Source organism: Erigeron canadensis, chromosome 8, assembly GCF_010389155.1.
Source record: "Erigeron canadensis isolate Cc75 chromosome 8, C_canadensis_v1, whole genome shotgun sequence".
In the NCBI taxonomy this organism is placed as follows: domain Eukaryota; kingdom Viridiplantae; phylum Streptophyta; class Magnoliopsida; order Asterales; family Asteraceae; genus Erigeron; species Erigeron canadensis.
Window position 1 is genome coordinate 29439041 of NC_057768.1, and position 26132 is coordinate 29465172.

General features: G+C 32.8%; 2 protein-coding genes across 2 annotated transcripts; both read right to left on the reverse strand.

Moving 5' to 3' along the window:
- Positions 1–371: 371 nt before the first annotated feature.
- LOC122580223 (demethylepipodophyllotoxin synthase-like) lies at positions 372–2408 on the reverse strand. Its single transcript, XM_043752499.1, has 2 exons — positions 1432–2408; positions 372–1168 (listed from the first exon to the last, which is right to left on the reverse strand). The coding sequence occupies exons 1-2, from the start codon at positions 2377–2379 to the stop codon at positions 542–544; spliced, it is 1575 nt and encodes a 524-aa protein (XP_043608434.1). The 5' UTR covers positions 2380–2408; the 3' UTR covers positions 372–541.
- A 2515-nt stretch (positions 2409–4923) lies between these two features.
- Positions 4924–6771, reverse strand: LOC122580497 (demethylepipodophyllotoxin synthase-like). Its single transcript, XM_043752776.1, has 2 exons — positions 5776–6771; positions 4924–5683 (listed from the first exon to the last, which is right to left on the reverse strand). The coding sequence occupies exons 1-2, from the start codon at positions 6712–6714 to the stop codon at positions 5051–5053; spliced, it is 1572 nt and encodes a 523-aa protein (XP_043608711.1). The 5' UTR covers positions 6715–6771; the 3' UTR covers positions 4924–5050.
- Between the last annotated feature and the right edge of the window lie 19361 nt (positions 6772–26132).

Sequence of the window (26132 nt, forward strand, 5' to 3'; positions counted from 1 at the left end):
TTGGTTTAGACTTGTCAATTAGTTGATTGATTGATTATGAAGTGTATGAACTTCTTACGATAGAGTTAGATTTTAGTGAATCATTTGACAAAAGGGATTACCAAGGAAAACACTTCAAAGTCGATAGAAATGAGATCAATGTCCATTTGGATCCATAACTTTGAGATACCCATTTATCATCTAATTAATTAATGCTGGCCGACCAGAACTTAATGTGGAAGGCCCCGATTAATGATTGGAACAAATCATATACGTCATCTTGAGTTTTTGTTCGGACATGTATATATCTTTGTTAATGGTTCATTTGGAAAATTGCAAATGCAGATGCACGACAAAAAAAAATCAGCTAAGCAAATATATAGTTTTTCCGCTTTAAGAAAGGTGCTTGGACTTAACTTCTTATATACTCGTGAATGAATATGGACACATGAGTTTTATTATCATATTTGTTGTATTAAAACAGAGAGCGGTATAGAACAGGGGATAACAACATTATTACTCATACATAAACTCCTTTTTTTTTTTATATAGTATATGCTAACTATATATGGTATAATTCTGGTGATAATCGAGGGGCAACAAGGAGTTCAAGTGGAGTGTCTTTGAGATTTGTTAACGCAATGCTTTCGGTCATATCAATCTCCTCATTTGATGGCTTTTGAAACTCAAATCCATGTAATATGCTCGCTAGTATCAACGGCATGGCTTGAAGAGCAAACGAAATTCCTACGCAAATTCTTCGTCCACTGCCAAAAGGAATTAATTCGTAGTGTTGGCCCTTCACATCGACATCCTTTTTGCTTGTCAAGAATCTCTCGGGTTGGAATTCAAAAGGATCGCTCCATACGTTTGGATCATGTTGTATCTTCCAAGCGTTAACCAAAAGACGCGTCCCTCTAGGGATTGCGTAACCACTAATGACGCAATCTTCTGTGGACTCGTGAGGAAGCAAAAGAGGAACTGATGGATAAAGCCGCATCGTTTCTTTGATGATGGCTTGAAGATAGACCAAGTTCTTCAAGTCCGACTCTTCCACATTTCTATTCTTTCCCACATGGGTATCGAGCTCTTCTTGGGCTTTCTTGAACACAACAGGGTTGTTGGCTAACAATGATAAAGCCCACGTTAGTATTATCGCTGTCGTGTCTGTTGCCCCTAACAAAATATCCTGAAATTACAACAGAATCAATTCATGGATGTCTATGAACATTTGCTAAAGTAGCTTGGATTCAGGGATAGATGCACAAAATTTATTTCGAGTGGGCAAACTTAGAATGATAGTCTTACGAATTCACTATATTTAGACACGATTCCAAATATATCCTTATATAATTACGATAAAAAAATAATAATAATAACTGTGTACTAAAATTAGGATGGAGCAGTGTAGCTTTCTACACTGCCCCCATGCATAAATTACAAAGACCATACCTGGCATGAAGCTTTCACAATCGTTTCATGGCTAAATCCATAAAGATCCTGTTTTAGCTCTTTAACACGCGATAGAAATGCCGCCATAAAAACTTGGTCGTCGGGATCATCTCCTTGCTTTTGTTGCATAGAATCCATAATCTTCTCTTTGTGCCCTTCTAACCACGCTTGGAACACATCGTCCATCTCTTTAGCCGTCTTCTTCATTTTCTTCTCATAACCTCCAATATCTAACCATCTAAAACCTGGTAACCAATCAGATACCACATTAGCTGCCATTAGTTCCATTAACCGCCTTATCGATTTCCTCAACTGATCTTCATTAATCTGTTCTCCACGCGAATAACCATTCCCAAACATCATCCTTATAAGTATGTTCACTGTCAAATCTCCAAACCATTCTTTCATTTCAATCATTGCGTATTTTGATGACCCTTTATTTTTATCCCATTGTGTATACATATCTTTTATGGATGACTTCACTTCAGAGGCCCGAATACTTTCAAGCATCTTAAGACGACGTTGAGACCCCAATTCAAGAACAATTAACTTGCGAATGTCACGCCAATATTGTCCGCTTGGTGCAAGGGCGAAATTTGCATAATTATGGCCCATGACCTCGCTTGCCATGGCTTTTGGGCGGCTAGAAAATACTCTGTCATTGGTTGTTAAACATTCTTTAGCCACCTCGGAATTACTGACAATTAGAGTTCGATGCACACCAAGTTTGATAGTGAAAATGGGCCCAAATTTGTCAGCCATTGAGCCAAACAATTTGTGTGGAGGAACTTTAGAACCAGCTAAAAGATGCAAGTGACCGATGATAGGCCATGAGCCCGAAGCTTCAGGAACTCTGATCTTTCCAGCTCTTTTGTTGTTGCTACTAAAATAGCTAAACAGTAGAATGAAACTTATGAAAGCTACGGAAGTTACTATGAGTGTATCCATGACAAACTATATATGTATTATATGCACAAGAAAAGATCATAGAGTATATGATGTTTTGCATGTGGAAGGCGAGAATATTTATAGCCGTATGTCCGTATTACACAAAAGCTTTTACTAATTCATGAATTATTGCCTTATTGGTTGGTTAGTAATTGCTATAGTATATATTTCGTATATTACTTTTAAAAAAATTTGATTATCTATTTGAAATCCTTAGGGCGTGTTTGGTTCACAGAATGTTTTTGGAATGAATGGAATCTTTCGAAGGAATTAGAATCTGAAGGAATGGAATTTGACGGAATGTTTTTGATTTTTTGAGAATTCAAGTAACGGAAGGAATGGAATTCCTTCCCTCCATCCCCATGGAATGGAGATTCCATCAAATGATGGAATGTTTACATTCCTAGGGAATGAGATTTTTCCTTCTTTGAAAAACCAAACGCACTAAGGAATGTAATTCAATTTAAATTTCATCAAATTCTGTGAAACAAACGCGACCTTAGAGATCAGGAATTTTCTTCTCAACCTAAGCATTTGAATTCATGCATCAAGACCGGCAAGGAAAAAAAATTGTCATTGAGCAATGCTAAATAGTTGAAAAGTCATCCTCGTTCAAGATATCTTGTGTTTAAGCCTTGTGGAAAACATAGGAAGTCCCTTTATAAGGACTTAACTTGGGTTTACCCAGGTTCAAGTCTGAGGGTGCAAGGTTTACCCCTATTAATTGTTGTGCTTTCGGTCTTATTAGTAGGGGGGTTTCCCCATCGATTATTTGAAATAGGCATTTCTACTTTGAGGGAGCCATCTAACAAAGAACTGGTTAAAACAACGTATTAGATGACCTATCGCTGATAAATCTCGATACGAAATTTCCAGGGAAATTTACTTTTCAAAAAAAATGACCGACAAGGATAAAATTGTTATTATTATTATTCCAGCTCTCCGGATTTGACTTTAAGACTTTATTTTAAGTTGACTTTTGCAGTCTATATACAGTATATACATTAGAAAGGAAAGGAAAAAGGTAATTGAAAGTGAAAGGGAATAGGATGGGTAGCGAATGGATGGAAAAAAAAACTAAGAAAAGTATTTTACATGAAAATTTGAAAATTAGAAAATGAAAATTTGAGTCTTTTTACATGTGAAGTTTTCCTTTTAAGCCTTTTTAGGGCTTTTATAAAAATATTAATATGTGACTAGTTTTATTGGTATTTATTAAGAATATAGTTGTAAACTGATTAAGAAAGCTAACCTTCGACTTTCTTATCCCTTTTCATCCAATTTTGATTTTTTGTAAGTATTTAATATATGAAGTTTTATATTGTAGAGTTTACCGGCTAGAATATGTGTTTAGATTATGTTGTATAGTTATTAACTCTCAAAATTGGTTGATTCTAGTTTACAATATGCACTTATGGTGTTTGATAAAATGCCTATGTGAAGAACATCATGTTAAATTGTTAAGTTGTTAATTTTTTTGTGTGCCTGTGGCTTTGTGCTGTAGTATTATCTGTAGTTTCCGGTCTAGAGTTATACATGTCCAAATATGATCAAGAATGAGTTGTCTCTTCTCTTCTACATCTGACCCCATTCGGAGTTGAAAGTTAGGGGATTATGGATTTGCGTTAAACCTTTTTTTGAGCGGCATATTATTCTATTCCTACTCCTACATTACACGAATGTCTGGGATGAAACCCATGACTCTCAAAAAACCCTCTATTATTCCACCCCCATGGCCCCATAAATGTAAGAAGCGAGACTCGAACCTAGGTGGATCTTATGTGTTGGAATCCACATATTGATCAACCTTTTTTCCCTATTATATGTGAAGCAAAAATGATCCTATCACATGTTTTGGGGAAAAATTAGGCTTCACAAATTTGTCCATGTCAAAAAGTTATACGTTCCGTTTATTGTACTTCTCGCATAGAAGCAATGTTACTATGTCAAAATTGATAATTGAAGCCAATTGATGATGATTGACCAGTGGTTTTAGGCGGCGACAATTGAGATGGTGACAGTGGTGGATAAGGATTCAGGTTTAGCTGGATGTGATACACAAAAACTAGTGATCCGAGTAAGGAAGTGAATGGTGCAAATGTGCAAAATAAGTCCTCTATTTGTTGACTTGTCTAACAAAGTTAACAAACTGTTTTGGTCTCCTCGGATCTACTCTTTAGCTTATCTTAAACCCATTTTCGCACAAGTTTTCACCGGGATTTTTTATTTGCTATGTGAGAGTTTCCTACTTATGTCAACTACGTTAATTATTCTTTTAACAGGTATTGTTTTCGATTCCTGCTTTCGATCCTCTTAGTCCATAGATCTTTCTGATGATGTTATTTGAAAAATATGAAGGGCCTTGGGTTGGGGCCTCAAAGTAGTCGTTTTTATTTACATATGTTGTCTGAATGTCTACATTTAAATTCCTTATACTGTATGTTTATGTGCAGACATCTCATCTTAGAATTGTAATAGCTTATTATATTCAATTTCAATATAACATTTTATTATCATATGTTGTATTATTAGAACAGTGAGTGGTATAGAACAGGGGAAAATTGCATTATTCATACAAAAGAAAACATGAAGGGCACTGCGATGATAAGACTGAGATGATGTCATACGAAGATAAGTAAAAGCTCTGAAAGTTATTGTAGGTGGCAACGGTCTATACTAAGCCTTGATATAACTCTGGTGAGAGTCGCGGAGCAACAAGGAGTTTAAGTGGAGTGTCTTTGAGATTTGTTAAGGCATTGCTTTCGGTCATGTCAATCTGCTCATTTGATGGCTTTTGAAACTCAAATCCATGTATTATGCTAGCTAGTATCAACGGCAAGGCTTGAAGAGCAAAAGAGACTCCTATGCAAATTCTTCGGCCACTGCCAAAAGGAATTAACTCGTAGTGTTGGCCCTTCAAGTCGATATCCTTTTTGCTTGTCAAGAATCTCTCAGGTTGGAATTCAAAAGGATCGCTCCATATGTTAGGATCACGTTGAATCTTCCAAGCGTTAACTAAAAGGCGTGTGCCTTTAGGAACGTAGTACCCACTAACGATGCAGTCTTCTGTGGACTCATGAGGAAGCAAAAGCGGTACAGAAGGATAAAGTCGCATCGTTTCTTTGATGATGGCTTGAAGATAGACTAAGTTCTTCAAGTCTGACTCTTCCACATTTCTATTCTTTCCCACATGGGTATCAAGCTCTTCTTGGGCTTTCTTGAACACAACAGGGTTGTTGGCTAACAATGATAAAGCCCACGTTAGAACTATCGCTGTCTCGTCAATTGCCCCTAATAAAATGTCCTGAAAATGCAATACAAATATATAATAATTAACTCATAAATGTCTATGAACATTTTGCTAATTAAAGGTGGTTTGAATAACAAAAACCGTACCTGGCATGAAGCTTTTACAATCGTTTCATGGCTAAACCCATAAAGATCCTCTTTTAGCTCTTTAACACGCGATAACAACGCGGCCATAAAAGCTTCGTCTTCACTTTCATCTTGTAGCGTAGAATCCATAATCTTCTTTTTGTGCCCTTCTAACCACGCCTGGAACACGTCGTCCATATCTTTTGCTGTCTTCTTCATCTTCCTCTCATACCCTCCGATGTCTAACCATCGTAAGCCTGGAATGGCATCTGATACCACACTCGCTGCCATTAGTTCCATTAACTGCCTAATCAATTTCCTCAACTGATCTTCGTTAATCTGTTCTCCACGCGAAAATTGATTCCCAAACATCATCCTTATAAGTATTTTCACAGTTAGATCTCCAAACCATTCTTTCATTTCAATCATTACAGTTTTAGACGACCCTTTATTTATATCCCATTTTGTATACATATCTTTTATAGATGACTTTACTTCAGAGGCCCGAATGTTTTCTAGCATCTTAAGACAACGTTGAGACCCCAATTCAAGAACAATTAACTTGCGAACATCACGCCAATATGGTCCACTTGGTGCAAGGGCAAAATTTGCATAATTATGGCCCATGACCTCACTTGCCATAGCTTTTGGGCGGCTAGAAAATACTCTGTCATTGGTTGTTAAACATTCTTTAGCCACCTCGGAATTACTAACAATTAGAGTTCGATGAACCCCAAGTTTGATAGTGAAAATGGGTCCAAATTTGTCAGCCATTGAGCCAAACAATTTATGAAGAGGAACTTTAGACCCAGCTAAAAGATGCAAGTGGCCGATAATCGGCCATGATCCTGAAGCTTCAGGCACTCTGATCTTTCTAGGTGTTTTTTTGCTAGTAGTAAGATATCTAAACAGCACAATGAAACTTATGAAAGCTATGGAAGTTACTATGAGTGAATCCATGACAAATTATATAATATATATATATATATATATATGTTGTATCATATATTGGATTATATGCACAAACTGATGAGTGATGATATATATATGCAAAAGGCGAGCTAGAATATCTATAACCACATATATGGCGACGAATTTTATACTTGATATAGAATGTCGTGTTGAGACCGACAAAGAAAAGATGTGGTTAATATTATTACAGCTCCCTGGATGCGACTTTAGTTACAATCTTTTGACTTGACTTTAATAGTCTATTTTGAGTTGTTTTCACAACTGAAATCTAGGGAAGGTGAGCGACAGCTTTTGGTGGCCGGAAAGAGCAAAGAGACTGGTGGCAAGATGGGTGGATGGCGTTTCGTTTAAGGTGGCCATAAGGAGTTGGTGTTGGTGCATAATGGGAGACCACGTATAATATTTTGATGAATTAAAAGCCTTCAAACAAAATCTAGACGTCTAGATCGACGAAACAACCCCAAAGTGTTAAAACTTGATTTTTCTTGAAATAGCCGAGCTAAAATCCGGCCACCATGCATAAAGAATTAAGCTTTTGATTAGAGTGTCTAGAACATTTGAACCACAGGCGCCTCAAAATTAGAAAATAAGATCAAGTTTGTATCAGGGGTTTTGGTGGGATTTTTTTTAGGAAAATGCTAAATACAACCGTTTGTATTTAACGTGCATAAAAAAAACTTGTACTTTCCATATTAAAAGTCCGCCTCCTGATTTTCATGGTAAATATACAAACAATTTATGCATCTTAAACACAGCCCTAAGGGCTGTATTTAGCAAACCCCATTTTTTTTTGGTTTTTCTAAACATTACTCTAAAATTCTATTTTTGGATATAATTTCAGAGACTTGATTTTAACTAACTCTAGCTTTAATTAACAATTGATACATTAAATCTTATTCTTATCTTTGAATGGTAATTGATTCATCAATTGAAATGCCAAATATTTACACATTAATATATACTATTATTAATTTACCAAAGAAAATGACACTAATTTCAAGTATCAATTTACTTGGGGCATTCGTAAGTTAAACAGCAGAGACATTGAGCTAAAATTAAAAAGCATAATATACTAAAGTTGTAAAAATAATAGGTAAACATAATGTGAATAATTACCATGAAGTAGAAAAACTCAAAAATCTAACTCTAATTAAAACTATATTTTGTGAGGATTGTGATCATTTGAAAACTAAAATTTCATGAAAACTAAAAAATTGGCCAAAACACACTATGATCCGAATTTAACACAATGTGTTTTTAATTTTTTTTTAGAAAACACATTTTGTTAAGTTCATATCACAGTGTGTTTGAACAAATTTCTGATTTTCACGCGTTATCAAAAACACACTGTGATTTAAAACTTAAAACAATGTGTTTTTAGATTACACAGTATAAACACATTATGTTTGCTAAAAAAAATTAATTAAAAATACATTGTATTAAATTCAGATCACAATATGTTTGGGTAGTATTTTAGTTTTCAAAAAAAATTTAATTTTCAAATATTCTTGCAAGTAATTTCATTTCATTAAAATAAAAGTGAATGTTCTATTTGAAATATAAATATGGCGTTTTCTTTCAATATGTGTTCATTCGAAAATGCACTATGAAAAGCAAATGTGTCATAATTGACATTACAACAATGATTTGATTGATTGACTATTAAACATCATCTTAATGGATAAATAAATGATGCATTTAATGTTAAAATATATTATAAATAAAAATTTTCCACATATTGAGATTTTGGATATCAAATGAGAAATAATATCCAAAAATAGAATTTTAATCCATTGTCTTGGAGGCAATGTTTAGAAAAACCGCACCTTTTTTCATTTTCGACATCAAAGACATATTGGAATTTCACACTACTTCAAGAAAGAATAAAAAAGAAAAGGAAGCTCTGAAGGGATTGATCATGATTAGTTGTTGGTGCATTTGGAAAGCGAGAAACGAAAGAAAATTTGAGAACATTAGAACGAGCACGGTGGGAATTATTCAGAACATAAGATCACTCGGTTTTTTGTAGTATAAAAGTAGAACGAAAAACAAATGTATCTCTTGGAGTAATTGGTGTAATTTCATACTCTTGTAAATAGTTGTATATTAGACCGCCGGTGTCTTGCCGGGGTATATATGAATACAAAAGTTACTTTTCAAAAAAAAAAAACCTTAAATATATTATAAATAAAAAATGTTCACATATTGAGATTTTAAATATTAAATGAGAAATATTATCCAAAAATAAAATTTTAATCCATTGCCTTGGTGGGAATGTTTAGAAAAACCCTTTTTTATAGGTAAAATTTGATTATCATTAATCTTTGGATTAAAATTGTTAAGATTTAAATTTGAAATTTTTCTAATTGTTAATTTTAATCTAAATGTAAGTTGATCTAATTTTACCTATAAACTTGATAATAACTTTAAAGGATCTCTATCCAGGATTTTATGCTATAGCCGAATTTAATAAAGAAAACAACATGAGGATTTTACTTGGTGATTAATTAGATATATATTAGGTTTGTTGTGAGGAAAAAATTAAACTATTCGGGTGAGGATAACTTTTTAACTCTTAAATTGTTAATAAGTTCATTTTTTTTTATCTCTTTTAACTTTTTAAGGGAAAGAATTAAGACAAAATCTCAAACTTAATCTAACAATTTTCATATTTCATCTTGACATATTTTACAATTATCATTCTTAAAGTGAAAAAACAAAACCTTTTTATGATTGTTTACTTGTTTAAAAAGAAATCCTTTTTGATAGTTTATTTTCAATTTATATTTTATACTATTTTCACTTTATAACTAAGAAAGAAAATAAAAAAAACTATGTGGCATTTTTATTTAGATGATAAATAGAATTTTTGCTTACTTATCAAATTTTTGTTAATTTTGGCTATTTTAAAAGTTTTATTTTATTTTATTAAATCTTTAATAATTAGTAGTAATTAAATAATATGTAATTAATATTTCATGTTACTGATATTAATAAGTAAGTCACGATTTTTTAAAAGATATTTATGGGAAAAACAGACATATACGTATATATTATGGGAAAAACAAGAATGCAGCTAGAAGCATGCTGCTAAATTTTCCCCTCACAAACTCCCCCCCCCCCTTTTTTTCACGTGTGTGAATATAAATCTCCCCTACTCCTAAAAATGATAGAAGTATGCTGCTGCTAGCAGCATATTTGTTACCCCCATATATTATTTATTAATTAAACAATAGACAAAGATTCATATACATATAACCAAATAATTTGTATTAATATAAAATGAGATTATTTACTATATATTATCTACCAATAAACTAAAACAAGATTGACATATTGTTGAAACGACACGTGGTGTAATCCTTAATCGACACGTGTCCTTTGAATTTATTTACTTTGTTAAATTAGCTTTTTTAGTTGTGCATAAATTCAATTTCCTTATTAGATTTATGATTAAACTCTAACTCTTGTCTTATTTATACAAAATACATTATAACCTTATTTGATTGATCGTTTTTCTCATTGATAAATTGTTCATTTTTCTTTAGTTAGGGGTATCTTCTAAAACCACTATGTGGGCCCCAGAGGTGAGTTTTCCCCAAGGTCTCGGGTTCGAGTCTTGGGTTTCTCATCTCAAGGTATTTTCCCTGAGGAAGGGGTTGGAGGTCCAGTGATTTGTTGGTTAAAATTAACTCCGGCACATCTGAATCAAAACTAACTTTACAAAAAAAAAATGTTCCTTTTTCTTACTCAATTATTCAACCCCCATTACTTATATTAATAAATAAGTTATTAACATGAATACTTCAAAAATTTGAGTTTACAATCTGGAATCACAAGGCTATTTGTCATCATCCACTATATTTACAAGTTTCAATTTTGATGTGGCTCTAAATATTCAAGGTAAATCCAAAATTTTAACTATACATATATTATATTTATCATTACTATGTATTATAATATAACTTCGATTATCGATTACTTTAACAACAATTTATTTCATACTCACGAATCATGTATAAGGCATATTCGAGGTTATTTATGATACAATATATATAGCTACCGTACATCATACGGGTATTAGGACTAATACTTAATATATATAGATTATAATGAAGATTATTCTTATTATTTATAAATAGTATGTTTTATTAATTATACTTTAACATATTTGACATTTTACATTCAGAAATCATAATCTTATTATTTGCATGACTAATGAAATACAATATTAATTAATCATAAAAATCTTTTCTATAATATATAATTCTTTTATCTTATTTTAAACTATGTATAATACTATAACTATCAATTACTTTTTATATACGTTTTTAGTTAACCCCGTACAACGTACATGTTTAATCTAGTTGATGTTATAAGATAACACCAACAACCAATTTTTTTTTTTAAATTATCCATTCAAAGTTAGCTTTTGATTTATTGTAAATTTTTTTTCTTCAAGTTTTACACTACTATTAGATTTTTGTCTGCGTCAATACACTAGTTGTTTATGACATTTTCAAAATGCGATATATTGTTAAATATGTAAATTCAAACATAAAAAAAGTCTTTGTAAAAATTATAATTCTAAAACATTACACGTGTATAGTGTATTTAAACTTTTGTAATACTTATTATAGACAATATTTTTTATATTTTTTAATCTGGCATTTGTCTCTTATCATCACTTTAAGATACTTTTCGATATAAATCTAAGTATCACAACGTACAACTGTCTTTATTTAAAAACTGGACGTTGTAACTAAAATCAACTTTTGGTAAAAAAAAAAAATAATAACAATTATTTACATGAGCATAATTAATGCAACTATTAATCGATATGAAGGCTTGACTTGGGTATACCCAGGTTCAAGTCTGAGGAGGAAGGGTTTACCCATATTGATCGTCGTGTCTTCGGACGGATTAGTAGGGAGTTTTCCCCCCATCGGGTATTTGAAATAGACATTTCTACTTCGAGGGAGCTTTCTAACGCGGACCCGGTTAAGACAACGTATGTTAGACCTCCCGTTGTCGAATCGCGACACGAAGTTCCAAAGCGAAATTCACCTTTAAAAAAAAACTAGTGAAATATTAGTTAACATAATGAAAATAAAAAATTATTAATTTAAATATTTAGAATTATGTAAAAGTTGTCTCTTTTGCAAATTACATTATACATAATAATAAAAATGAAAATACGGGACTGCGTGCTAGCTTTTTCTAATTATTTTCGAATTTAAAAATACTATATATAGCACCTAAAAGCATTTACTAACAAAAGTTTGAGTTGGAAGTTTGGAACATTTGGTTCTCCCTCACCTTCCGCAGCTCATATGATGGATCGAATCCCGTGACCAATTTTTTTTTTCACGGCACTTTATGCTTTTAGCTTCACAATATACTTGAGTTTCATGTAGTGGCCCAATGGGCCTTTAGCCGGTATTCTTTTTGTAATTTTTTTGGCTTGAAATTTTATTTTCAAAATGTTTCTGTAAACTTTTTACTAATCGTAAGAAAATGCCGCACAAGTACAAGTTTTTGTTTCAATAAGAAATTAGTAACCAGCTCTTATTCATTTCGTATAAATAGCGTAATTCTCATTTGAAGTAAGCAATAAGAAAAAAGTGGAGTTCAGTTTCTTGTTTCTTTTTATGTTCTTGGGAGATTGACCATCTCGAATCAGTCTCTTATCAACAGTTATAAGAAAAGCAAATTTGTATCACATGTCAAATGGGTTGAAAGTATAAAAACCTGCTAATCACTTTACTGGAGCACTCATATTATTTAATAATTACATATGTTTTGGTAGGCCCAACCCAACTCAATCGTTTATACCCATTACCCAACCCAATGATCCATCAATTTTGCCACCTCTAATATTTTGAAACAGTAACAAAAGACACATCACATATAAACCAAATTTTTCTTAGCAATCAATAACTTCAAGAAGAGTGAGAATTAACACCTTCTAGTAGGAATTGTCGGCACACGGTATTTGGCCACATCACCACCATTCCAACATGAACGGACCTAGAGGAAAATAATGGAGTGAATGAATGTGTTACATCTACATCACCGCCATTCCAACATGAACGGACCTGGAGGAAAATAATGGAGTGAACGAATGAGTTACATCTAAATCAAAGTCAAATAAGTTATAAAAAAACAAGTGAAACATGAAACATCCTAGCCCCATTGGTAAAGGAATTTGAAAGGAACGTGAAGACTCTATAGGACCCTCTATTTTCAAATTTGTTCCAAATACAATTTTGCACTCACTAAGAAAGTAAACGGTGCAAAATGGGCGAAGAAAGTCATGAGTGTCAATAAGAGGCAGAATGCAATCCCCTTCATCATAGATGTTGACTATACAACTGTCGGATACACAAGAAGAAAGAATATGCCACGTAACTAACCTTTTGGTGATAACATTAAATGTAGAGGTATGGGATCTACTAACATGTTATGAAGTATCCCTGGCCAGGGTTACCATTTCTATCCTTCATAACGAAATAACAGGACAGTAAGTAAATGGGAACTTCTCTTTCTTATGCTAAATACTTAGCAGTCAACTATTCTTTCTAAGTGGCGTGTAGTTTGAAGTCAGGACTAACTGATGTTATTAATAACAGGGTGGGTTCAATGGAATGAGAATGCAAATGGGTATAAACTTAATCCATCTCTTTATGCAGGTATAGAGTATTTTACATATTCTTAAGTATAAGCCACATACCCATGAACAAACATACCAAACACTATCAGACAAGTTGGTGCGTAGTTTAAGTCAGGACCAATTGATGGTTTTGATAACAGGGCAGGTTCAATGGAATGAGAATTCAAATGGGTATGAACTATGAACTTCTTAATCTAGCTCTTCAGTCGGGTATGGAGCAATTTACATATTTCAGCCATATGCCGATGAACAAACAAGTTGTATGAGAAAGATTTATCTCAGCTTCTTCTAGTTGGTGATTAAGGATGATCAAAGTATCATGCTTGATTTATCTCAATTATTAAGTTGACTCCAATGTGATTTTGATCCAAGTGATGTCAGATTTCCAATTAAAACCCACTTACATTAAATATTCTATATATCATATCCAGAAAAGAAAAAAATATATAAACTAAGGCATAAATGGTTTCAGACAGTCTAATCTTTATTAGGATAAAATAATCGTTCTGTCATGTATCGGTCAGAAAAAACAGCTGCAGACACAAGAGTCAAGGGCATCATTAGATATTTTGATCCCATAATGAAGTTCAAACTGCCCCAGTGAAGCCAGACGGCTGATCACAGAATACTGGTCGAAACATACTCTCTGGAGCAGGATTTTCTCTTATATACATTTAATGTGGTTGTTCCAAAACATTGAAGCTCTCCTAGAATTCCAGCACGTATCCCTCCAGAACCTCCGGTACACTCAATAAATGATTTTATTATGAAATGAGCAAGGAAACAGAAAATAAAAAGAAAAAATAAATAAATGATGGCCTACGCCAACTAGTGTATGAATCTAGTCAATAAGGACTTGTCCATTGGAAGTTGTGACCTCCTTGAGAACATCATTAAGAGGTTCGTCACCATCTCCTTTGCATTCAGTAGCAGCAACCAACAATAATCACATAAAAAGAATTCGATACCATATCATTATACCTAGCAGCAGACTAACGTTTCGATTCTCTCACCAGGAAAAAACGGACACCTGTATAAAGCATACTTGTAGGAGGCTGATCGTTTACAAGTCAAACATTTACAATAAGACAACTTTGACACAACTACCATCGGTTAATATGCTATACAAAATCATCAAAGTGATTACTATGATGTAAAGACCATTGATTAAAACGGTCAATTCTTAGATCATGAAACTTAAATGGCAAAAAAAAAAAAAACGATGATTACATCTTACAGCATACTAGCCAAAAGGTGCTCATTACCGGATGTGAAGACCATAAAATATATGATTCTCTGACATTAAGGGTCGATTCTTATATCATAAAGCATACTAACTGAAGGGGTTGATTGATAGAAGAGATAAGAAACAGATACCATAAGTTCACAGTTTAAAGACAATCAAACATTTGACAAAAAGGGTCGATTCTTGCATCACAAAGCATACTAGTAAAAAGGGAAACAAACATCTGATTTCCAGAAAAGGTCCATAGTTACATCAGAATGACAGAAGGGTCAATAGGCCATAGGCGTCAGAAAGCATACTGACGAAAAGGGTCTATAGTTACATCAGAAATCATATTGACGGAAAGGGAAGATCGTTTACATCTTAAAGCATACTAGACAAAGGTGCTCATTACCATATATGTAAGACTGTAAAATATTTGTTTTTCTCACAGAAAGGGTCCATTGTCACCATAAAGCATACTAACTGAAAGGGCTATGAAACAAATTCCATACCATCGATCAATATAAGGGTAAGGTACATCATCATGCAATAAGAAATAAAAAAAGCACATACTTATTGATTATAAAGGGCTGATAAAATAGAAAGAAATAAAAAAAAAACCGCATTCACTTAAAAAGGGGTTGATTGTTTAGATGTCATAGAAGAGATAAGAAACAGATACCATAAGTTCACAGTTTAAAGACAATCAAACATTTGAAAAAAAGGGTCGATTCTTGCATCAAGAATCATACTAGTAAAAAGGGAAACAAACATCTGATTTCCAGAAAGGGTCCATTGTTACATCAGAATGACAGAAGGGTCAATAGGCCATAGGTACATCAGAAAGCATAGTGACGAAAAGGGTTTGTAGTTACATCGAAAATCATATTGACGGAAAGGGAAGATCGTTTACATCTTAAACAATACTAGACAAGGGAGCTCATTACCAGATATGTAACATCGTAAAATATCTATTTCTCTAACAGAAAGGGTCCATTCTTACATCATAAAGCATACTAACCGAAGGGGCTACCAAACAAATTCCATACCATCGATCAATATAAGGTTAAGGTACATCGTCATGCAATTACAAGTTCACAGTGTAAAGACAAACAAACATTGAAAAAAAGGGTCAATTCTTGCATCAAGAACATACTTGCAAAAAGGGACACAAGCATCAGAATTCCAGAAAAGTGTTCATAGTTACATCGAAAGACACAAGGGTCCATAGGCCATAGTTGCATCAGAAAGCATACTGACGAAAAGGGTTCATAATTACATTGGAAAATATATTGATAGAAAGAGTCCATCATAGGTCATTAGCATGTCTAAATATTAAAAAGGGCCGATAAAAAAAAAAATAAAAAGTACATACTTACTGATCATAAAGGGCTGATAAAATAAAAATAAATAAAAAAACCGCATTCACTTAAAGAAAACCAATCAACTAATGAAAGCTATGAGATTTAAAAATGACTATGTTGGTGCTCCTGCTGTCGCACATTGAACTAAAAGGGGCTAAATCATGAAAACTAGATTAATATGACATGACAAACATCAAAGAGATTGCTATGATCTAGAGAGAACTGATTAACTCCTTGACAGAAACGGTCGATTCTCAGATCATGAAGCATACTTCGTTTCCATCTTTAAGCATACTAGACAAAAGGGGCTACTAACTTAGGGGCCTATGTTTACTCGGCACGTCGGAGACAAAGATACGAAAAATAACCACACCATCAATCAATACAAGGTGCATCATCATGCGATTACAAGTTCATAGTCTAAAGGAAATCAAACGTCTAACAAAAAGGGACAATTCTTGCATCATGAAGCATATTAGCAAAAGGGGACACAAACATCAAATTTCCAAAATGGGTCCATAGTTACATCGGGACAAAATATCCATAGTTACATCAGGACATAAAGGTCCACAGTAACATCGGGACATAAGGGTCCATAGTTACATTGGGACAGAAGAGTCTATGGATAAATCGGGATAGAAGGGTCCATAGCTACATCGTAAAGCATAATGACGAAAATGGTCCATAGCTACATCGTAAAGCATAATGTCGAAAAAGCCCATAGTTACATCGGAAAGCATACTGAATGAAAGGGTCCATAATAGTTTATAAACATGATTACCAGCTCATAGATGAAGGAATAAGGGTCGATAATATTTTAATAAAAGCAAATACTTATTAAAGGGGCTGATTGTTTACATGTCATAGCTGAGATTCCAAACAAATACCATACCATCGATCAGTATAAGGTAAATCATCATGAATTTACAAGTTCACAGTGTAAAGACAATCAAATGTCTGACAAAAAGGGTCAATTCTTGCATTAAAAGGCATACTGGCCGAAGGACACAAAGATCAAATTCCAGAAAGGTCCATAGTTACATTTGAATGACAGAAGAGTCCATGGGCCATAACTACATCTGAAAACATACTGATGCAAAGGGTCCATAAATACATCGGAATTCGGAAAGCATAGTGACGGAAGGGTCCAAAGTTCATTAGCGTGGTTACTAAGTCACGGGTCAAGGAAAAAGGATCATTAATTTTAAATCAAAGCATATACTTGTTTCTCAAAAAGGGTATTTCAAGAAATCCAAGCAACTATTGAAAGCTATGAGATTTAAAGGCGACTGCGTTGGTACTCTCGCTTCGCACACTGTTGATGGTTTATATATAACATAAATGGTGAGTGAAAAGAAAATTAAGAACTAAAAATGCCCTAAATCATGAAAACTAGATTAATATGATATGGCAATCATCAAAGTAATTACTATGATCTAAAGACCATTGAATAGATCTTTGACATAAGCTTTCGATTATCAGATCAAAAAGCATACCAGCAAAAAGAGACGACCGTTTACATCTTAAACCATACTATGATGTAAAGGAACATTTGTTTACATCATACAGCATACTAAACGAGGGGGGGGGGGTTGTTTACACCTCACGTCGTAGTAGAGGTTTGAAACAAATACCAATCCATCCATCGATACAAGGTACATCATATGATTACAAATTTATAATTAGTGTGAAGATAATTAAATGTCTAATAAAAGGGGTCCCATTCTGCACTAAGAAGCACTGCCAAAAAGGGACACAACATCAAATTTCCATAAAGGGTGACATAGAGACAGAAAGGTCCATAGTTACATCGGGACATAAGCATCCATAGTTACATCGGGATAGAAGGGTCCATAGCTACATTTGAAAGCATATAGATCAATTCTTGCACCATGAATGATACTGGCAAAAAGGGACACAAACATCTAATTTCCAGAAAGGTTCCATAGTTACATTGAGACATAAGGGTCAATAGTTACATCGGGACCTAAGCATCCATAGTTACATAGTTACATTGAGACAAAAGGGTCTATAGCTACATTGGAAAGCATATGGATCAATTCTTGCACCATGAAGCATACTGGAAAAAATGGACACAAACATCGAATTTCCAGAAAGCATACTAAATGAAAGGGTCCATGATATTTTATAAGCATGATTACCAGCTCATAGATCAAGGAAAACGGGTCCATAAATTTTAAATAAAAGCATATACTTATTGAAAGGGCTGATTGTTTTCATGTCATAGCAGATATACCAAACAAATACCCCACCATCGATCAGTATAAGGTAAATCATCACGAAATTACAAGTTCACAGTGTAAAGAAAATTAAACGTATGACAAAAAGGTTCAATTCTTGCATTCAAAAGCATACTGGCCAAAAGGACACAAAGATCAAATTTCCAGAAGGGTCCATAGTTACATCTGAATGACAGAAGGGTCCATGGGCCATAACTACATCGGAAAACATATTGATGCAAAGGGTCCTTTGTTACATTGGAATTCAGAAAGCATGGTGACGGAAGGGTCAAGGAAAAAGGGTCATTAATTTTAAATCGAAGCATCCGTTCAATTTTTTTTTTAAATCGAAGCATATACTTGCTGCTCAAAAAGGGTCAATAAAAAAAGGATAACCCCATTTATTTCAAGAAAACCAATCAACTATTATAAGCTATGAGATTTAGGGCGACTGTGTGGGTGCTCTCGCTTCCGCACATTGTTGATGGTTTATATATAACATAACATCATCATGCGATTACAAGTTCATAGGGTAAAGCCAATCAAATGTCTAACAAAAAGGGACAATTCTTGCATCATGAAGCATATTGGCAGAAAGGGACATAAACATCGAATCCAGAAAGGATCCATAGTTACATCGGGACAGAAATATTCATAGTTACATCAGGACATAAAGGTCCACATTAACATCAGGAAATAAGTGTCCATAGTTACATCGGGACAGAAGGGTCTATGGATAAATCGGTACAGAAGGGTCTGTGGATAAATCGGGACAGAAGGGTCCATAGCTACATCATAAAGCATAATGACGAAAAGGGTCCACAACTACATCGTAACGCATAATGACGAAAAGGACCATAGTTATATCGGAAAACATACCGAATGAAAGGGTCCATAATAGTTTGTAAACATGATTACCAACTCACAAATCAAGGAAAAAGGGTCGATATAGTTTTAATAAAAACATATACTTATTGAAGGGGCTGATTGTTTACATGTCATAGCAGAGATACCAAACAAATACCATATCATCGATTAGTGTAAGGTAAATCATCATGAAATTACAAGTTCACAGTGTAAAGACAATCAAACGTCTGACAAAAAGGGTCAATTCTTGCATTAAAAAGCATACTGGCCAGAAAGACACAAAGATCAAATTTTCAGTAGGGTCCATAGTTACATCTGAATGACAGAAGGGTCCATGGGCCATAACTACATCGGAAAACATACTGATGCAAAGGGTCTATAGTTACATCAACTATGATCTAAAGACCATTGATTAGATCCTTGACATAGAATGTCCATTATCAGATCTTGAAGCATACCGACAAAAAGGGACAATCGTTTACGTATTAAAGCATACTAGACAAAGGGGCTAATTACTAGATGTGAAGACCATAAAATATACATTTCTATGACCATTAGATTCAATTTTAACAGCATGAAGCATACCAGCAAAAGGAACAACTGTTTACATCATAAAGCATACTAACCGAAGGAGGTGAATGTTTACACCTCACGTCATAGTTTAGGTTCAAAACAAATACCATACACCGACAAGGAAGGGTCCATAGTTGCATCGTAAAGCATACCGACAGAAAGGGGCCGTATATACATTGAGAAGCATAACGACAAACAGGAAGGGTCCATAGCAAGCATACCGACAGAAAGGGGCCGTAGTTACATCGAGAAGCATAACGACAAACAGGAAGGGTCCATAGCAAGCATACCGACAGGAAGGGTCTATAATTACATCGTAATGTACACCGACAGGAAGGGTCATAGTCACATCAGAAAGCATACCGACGGAAAAGGCCCTTAGTTACACCGGAAAGCTTACCGACAGCAAGGGTCCGTTGTTACATCAAAATGCATACCGACTGAAAGGGTCCATAGTTACATCAAAAAGCATACAATGGAAAGGATCCATAGTTACCTTGGAAAACATACCGAATGAAAGAATCCGTAATTTAAACCCGAAAACTTAGGGTCCATAAATTCCATCAAAAACAATACTGACAAAACTTTTGTCACAAAAGGGTCAATTATTATTTTTTATTTAAACAAAGAAAGAAAGAAAGAAAGAAAAATACCTCCATATATTTCAAGATATCTGAAGACGTCTGTGCTGCTTCACATTGTTGATGGTTTATATATACACATATATATCTATATATATATATATAAAGAATGTGTGAGTGAAGACTGAACAAGGACAATGTGAACAAAAAAAGCCCTAAAACATGAAAACCTCATATTGATTACAAACAGCTTTTGAAGAAACCAATATGTAGAATAAAAACCCTAAATGCGATTACTTTTTTTTATAAAAAAACCCTAATTTCAAAGAATGTAAACAGAGTTGAAGATCGGAACACTGATACAAAGAAAATAAATCTTGTATCTGTATGTATGAGTGTCTATATATAATATTTATATCAACATGAACTTGGTTAATAACAAGCGTCAATGTAAAGCTAACTTTATTGTATTATTTCACGCGGGTTTTAAAAATAAAAAGAAAAAGTACAAAATTTCAAATTAGGATGAGTCTCTTTATACGAGCATAGTACCTGCACGTTGCAGCGGAATTTCATAACTGCCTTTTCGGATGACACACTAATATGATAAAGCAAAAAACAAATTAATATAATATTTATACATGTTAAATATTAGAGAGATTAAAGAGATAGAAAAGATGAATATGAATTTTGTTATGATTTTCTGTTACATTTGAGATGATATTTATACATGAATTTGTAAGATAAATATAAAAAGTTTTGAATATGTTTGACTTTGACTGATTGGTTGACTGATTGACTTTGACTGTCTGACTTTAACTAATTGACTTTGACGGAAAGGGGAAAACATTTATTAAGGGTAGTTACGGAATAAAAAATATCCAAGGGCAAATAAGGTATTTCAAAGATATAATTATTTAATAGGGGAGATTTGTTTTATAAGGGAGTAGAGATATCTTAATTACGAAACAAGGCCCGACTTACATAGCCGAATTAGAAGCCATAAGCTTCGGCAAGACAAGTAAATAATAAATGCAAGTAGATGAAATTTATGTTATCTTGTCATCTTGGTGGTAAATACGTGTAAAGATTAAATACAAGTAATTACAAATACGCAAGTTGATGACATTAATGCCTTTTTACTAGGTAAATGCATTAACCATCCATGAATGCTTATACCAACTTTTTTCAAATGATAATGTAGATTTTAATTTAATGTTTTGTTATTAATATAATAAGGGAAAGGGATTATTGTCACACTCCACCTTAGGCGGAATCGTAGGATATGACGAAAAGATATAGTTATTGCACATGGACTTTATAATAGAGTCAAACTAAATGAAATTAAAATAAATGTAATTTTCACAAACCGAATGTCTAGGCAACACGCCTCAAATAGCAAAGAAGTAACAATTGCAAATAGTGTTCAATGTTTCACATGCAATCTAGGAGTCCATGAAGGATCTTTTTATTGGTCTTCCTAAAGTCCATAAGCTCAATCTTCTTAAGCATTGTTATTACCTGAAAATGAATGCTCGAAAATGTCAACATAACATTGGTGAGTTCGTAGGTTTAAAGGAATACAATGAGTTTGCTGTGCATGATATATCAAGTTTGGACAATAGTGTAAATATAAACATGTAGTAGCATACTAAATACTGATCAATGCCATCATAGTTATCCAACAACACAATCCCCATCACTCCTGCCAACAACTCAATCATGCTTTAAATACCAACAACTACCAGCTGGAGTATAAAGTTGGTCGATAGTTTTCCAATAGTCTTCAATAGATATCAAAAGACATCTATTGCATCAAAGAAATCAATACAAGTAAGCTAGCATACACATTTCATAATTACACGTATTTGTCCATGAAAACAAACAAGTTTTTGACACAGCTAGTAAAGAAATGAAAAGTGTTTTGAGCATCATTTTCCCCCAAAGAAATAATATAAAAAGGGGCCACGAAACTCACCTCAACAAGCAAGTAGTTATGCAAATCCAACAAGGTCGCTAGAATCTACACAACATATAAATATGAACAAGTTACAATTATGGACATGGTCAAGAACCGTCCATTGTAACCCGTATTTGATGTAATACACATATGGCTACTTTCATAATATTCACAACTGTTTTGTCATATATTATTAAGCTACAAGTCACATAACTTAATATATGGTATTTGTTTTAATGATTTAAGATTAAATTCTACAAGTTCATATTCACTGAAATTTTTGGTAACTTTATCTATTTTTTATTAGGATGAAACGAACGATTCAAGATTCCAAATCTTAACTACTGTTACCTTAGAGGGTTATATACTTACATGAATTTTTACATAATTTATTTGGCACGTTAACTATTTTTAAAAATTCAATAATTACAGACTAGTCAGAAAAATTACTGTTTGCGCACAAAAAAGTTTTATAAAAGTTAAGGGCCTTCGAAGCTTCAAAAAAATCCAATTTTTTTACTGTACAATCTTAACATTTCAAAAACGTTTCTGGAGAAAAATAATTTTGCAGTTCATAAAATCTACCAAGATATGACTATTTGAAGTCGACCAAAATCTGTTCGGAAAACCCAGCTTTGCGCAGTTTTGTTATAAAATTCGTTTGACAAACTTAACCTTCATATTTTGACACGAAACCACTTCCACCAGAAAGTAGACTTCCTGAGCTTAATTTTAGACACCAAAAACATGACTTAAACATCTTCCATGACCAAGATATGACCTTTCAAAGTTAACAAACTGAATCTGTCCAGATTCAGAAATAACCCAAACTTACTGTTTTAAAGACTACTACAACTAATATTCATATATAAACTTTCAAAGCTTTCGAACACCTATTTACATCTGTTATTATGACTTTCATGCCTTCATAATTGAATTTTCTCTAATTACATTAATTATTATGATACAATAAATACAAAAACTTTTAACATTAATATGATTTATACTTCAAGCTTTTGATTTAACCCTAAAAAAACTCTTTCATTCATTATTATAAATTTGCCATAATATATATTCATCAAATAGATTACTTATAAATAAATATTAATAAATAAAAAGATATGCTTATATATATATATATATATATATATATATATATATATATATATTAAATAAAAAGACTACTATATATGAAAAGAGAAGAGAAGTGATTTTACCCCAAGATTGATGATCTTATTTTTAGATACCTTAAAAAAAGAATAGAATATAATCTTTAAGAATTTTATTATTAATTGTAATTTAAATCAAGATTCAATAGAATTATAATTAAACTTACCAAAGTTTGTTTTGACAATGAGATGATTAATAATAATAAAAAAAAATATTTGATGTTGTGATGTTTTGGTTGTTGATCGACAAAAGAGAAAAAAAGAATCAAAAAGGGTTTTGTTTTTTTTTTATTTATTTATTTAGGGTATAGTTATTATATATATATATGGAGATAAGTGTTTTAGTTAGTTTATGATTAGACTTAATGCATCATAAGAATTCTAGTGGAATTAAAATTCCTTGCTCACCATAAATTGTTAAAATATATATATGACCAAAATTTTTTTTTTACTAAACATATGATATTTTACTATTACTATTACCATCTTACTACTTATACTGATTATATATTATTTTTATAATTATTGATTTTGTTCACCACTAAACAGCGTATACTAATTTATCAATGTCTAGAAATAAATATTGATAGTTATAGTCATCTACGTTTAGGAAGATCAAATATCTAATTTCTAAACTATTGAAATCCAAGTAATAGAAATCCCATATTGGAAATGATCACCACATTTCTATGCTTATTATACTATATAGGCATATTGACTAGTCAAGAAATTTGGAATGTAAGTTAGAGGCTATAATAAATTACCAGTTTTGGTGACGGATGTCACAATTATTACCTAAATAAACAAAAACAAATACCCTATTTTATGAATTAGACACCTTTTTTAAAAGTTACCAATTTAAAAATCATACTTGTGACCTTTTAAGTATACGGCCTACGGAATGATAAAAAAAAATGGTACAAAATTTCAAATTATGATGAGTCTCTTTATATATTTTAATAAAGCAACAAGGCCCGGCTTACATAGCTGAATTAGAAGCCGAAAACTTCATCGCAGAGGCAAGACAAGTAAATAATAAATGTAAGTAGATGAAATATGTCATCTTGGTAGGTAAATACAGGTAAAGATTAAATACAAAGTAGATGACATTAATGTCATCTTTATTGTGGTAGGTGAATACAAGTAATTATAAATACAGAAGTTGATGACATTAATGTCTTCTTACTAGGTACATGCATTAACCATCCATGAATGCTCATACCAATTTTCTTTTCAAATGATAATGTGGATTTTAACTTAATGTTTTGTTATTAGTATAATAAGGGATTATTACCTAAATAAACAAAAACAAAATATTCTATTTTAAGAATTAGACACCTTTTTTAAAAGTTACCAATTTAAAAATTATACATGTGACCTTTTAAGTATACGGCCTACGGAATAATAAAAAGAAAAAGTACAAAATTTCAAATTAGGATAAGTCTGTTTATATATTTTAATAACGCAACAAGACCGGACTTACATAGCCGAATTAGAAGCCAGAAACTTAATCGCGGCGGCAAGACAAGTAAATAATAAATGCAAGTAGATGAAATTTATGCCATCTAGGTAGGTAAATACAGGTAAAGATTAAATACAAGTAGATGACATAAATGTCATCTTTATTATGGTAGGTGAATACAGGTAATTAAAAATACAAGTTGACGACATTAATGTTTTCATACTAGGTAAATGCATTAACCATCCATGAATGCTCATACCAAGTTTTTTCAAATGATAATGTGGATTTTAATCTAATGTTTTGTTATTAGTATAATAAGAGATTATTACCTAAATAAACAAAAACAAATACCCTTTAAAAATTATATACGTGACCTTTTAAGTATACGACCTACGGAATTTGTCTACAATGAAAGCTCACCACGTGTCTTCTCTATGTACACTCGGTTGTTCTCGGCCGCTGACCCTTCATATTCTCTTTTTCTTCCCTCTCTCTTCCCTCAAACACCAGTTTCACCACTTTTTGCACATTCAAAGAAAATACCCATTTAAATCCACCATTTTTTTTTCAAACAATCATCAAACCCAGTAAAAGAACAACATTTAACACGGATTTAGATTGTGTCAATCTCTTTATTCTTTACTTTTTCTGGAAAAACCCTATACCATGTGAAATTTGAATTTTTGATGTATTGCATGGTTGATCTTGGTTCTGGATATATCTTGAAGGAAACTCTAAAAGGTACGAAATTTATATCTTCAAAGAAACATTGTACTTATCTTTAAAGTAATCGGCACGATGAATGATGTTCACACGTGTTCAAGAACCATGGTCAACCCAAATCATCGCAATGCCAACAAAGAGGTTTTGGGTAGTATCATTAAAGACCAGCTACAAGATAGTAGACGTATCTACAGGGGAAAAGAGATACAACGTGATATTAACTTGAATTACAAAATTAATATATCATACCAACAAGCTTGGCGAGCAAACATGTTGATGGGATCTGATGAGGAATCGTTTTTCAAGCTAACATACTATCTTCATAATTTGAAGTTAACAAATCCCGGCACAATAACTCATATCAATATCGATTGCAACATGTTTGATATGCTATTTGTCGCCATTCGAGCATCCGTAACCAAATTCTACCTTTTTTTCCCAACTTATTACCAAATGAGTTAGTCATAATTAAGTTTGGATTAATTTTACATATAAGAAGCTTTGCAGAATTATGTGTTACCGTTGATTATAGTTGATGGCGCAAATTTGAATGAAAAATTCCTAGG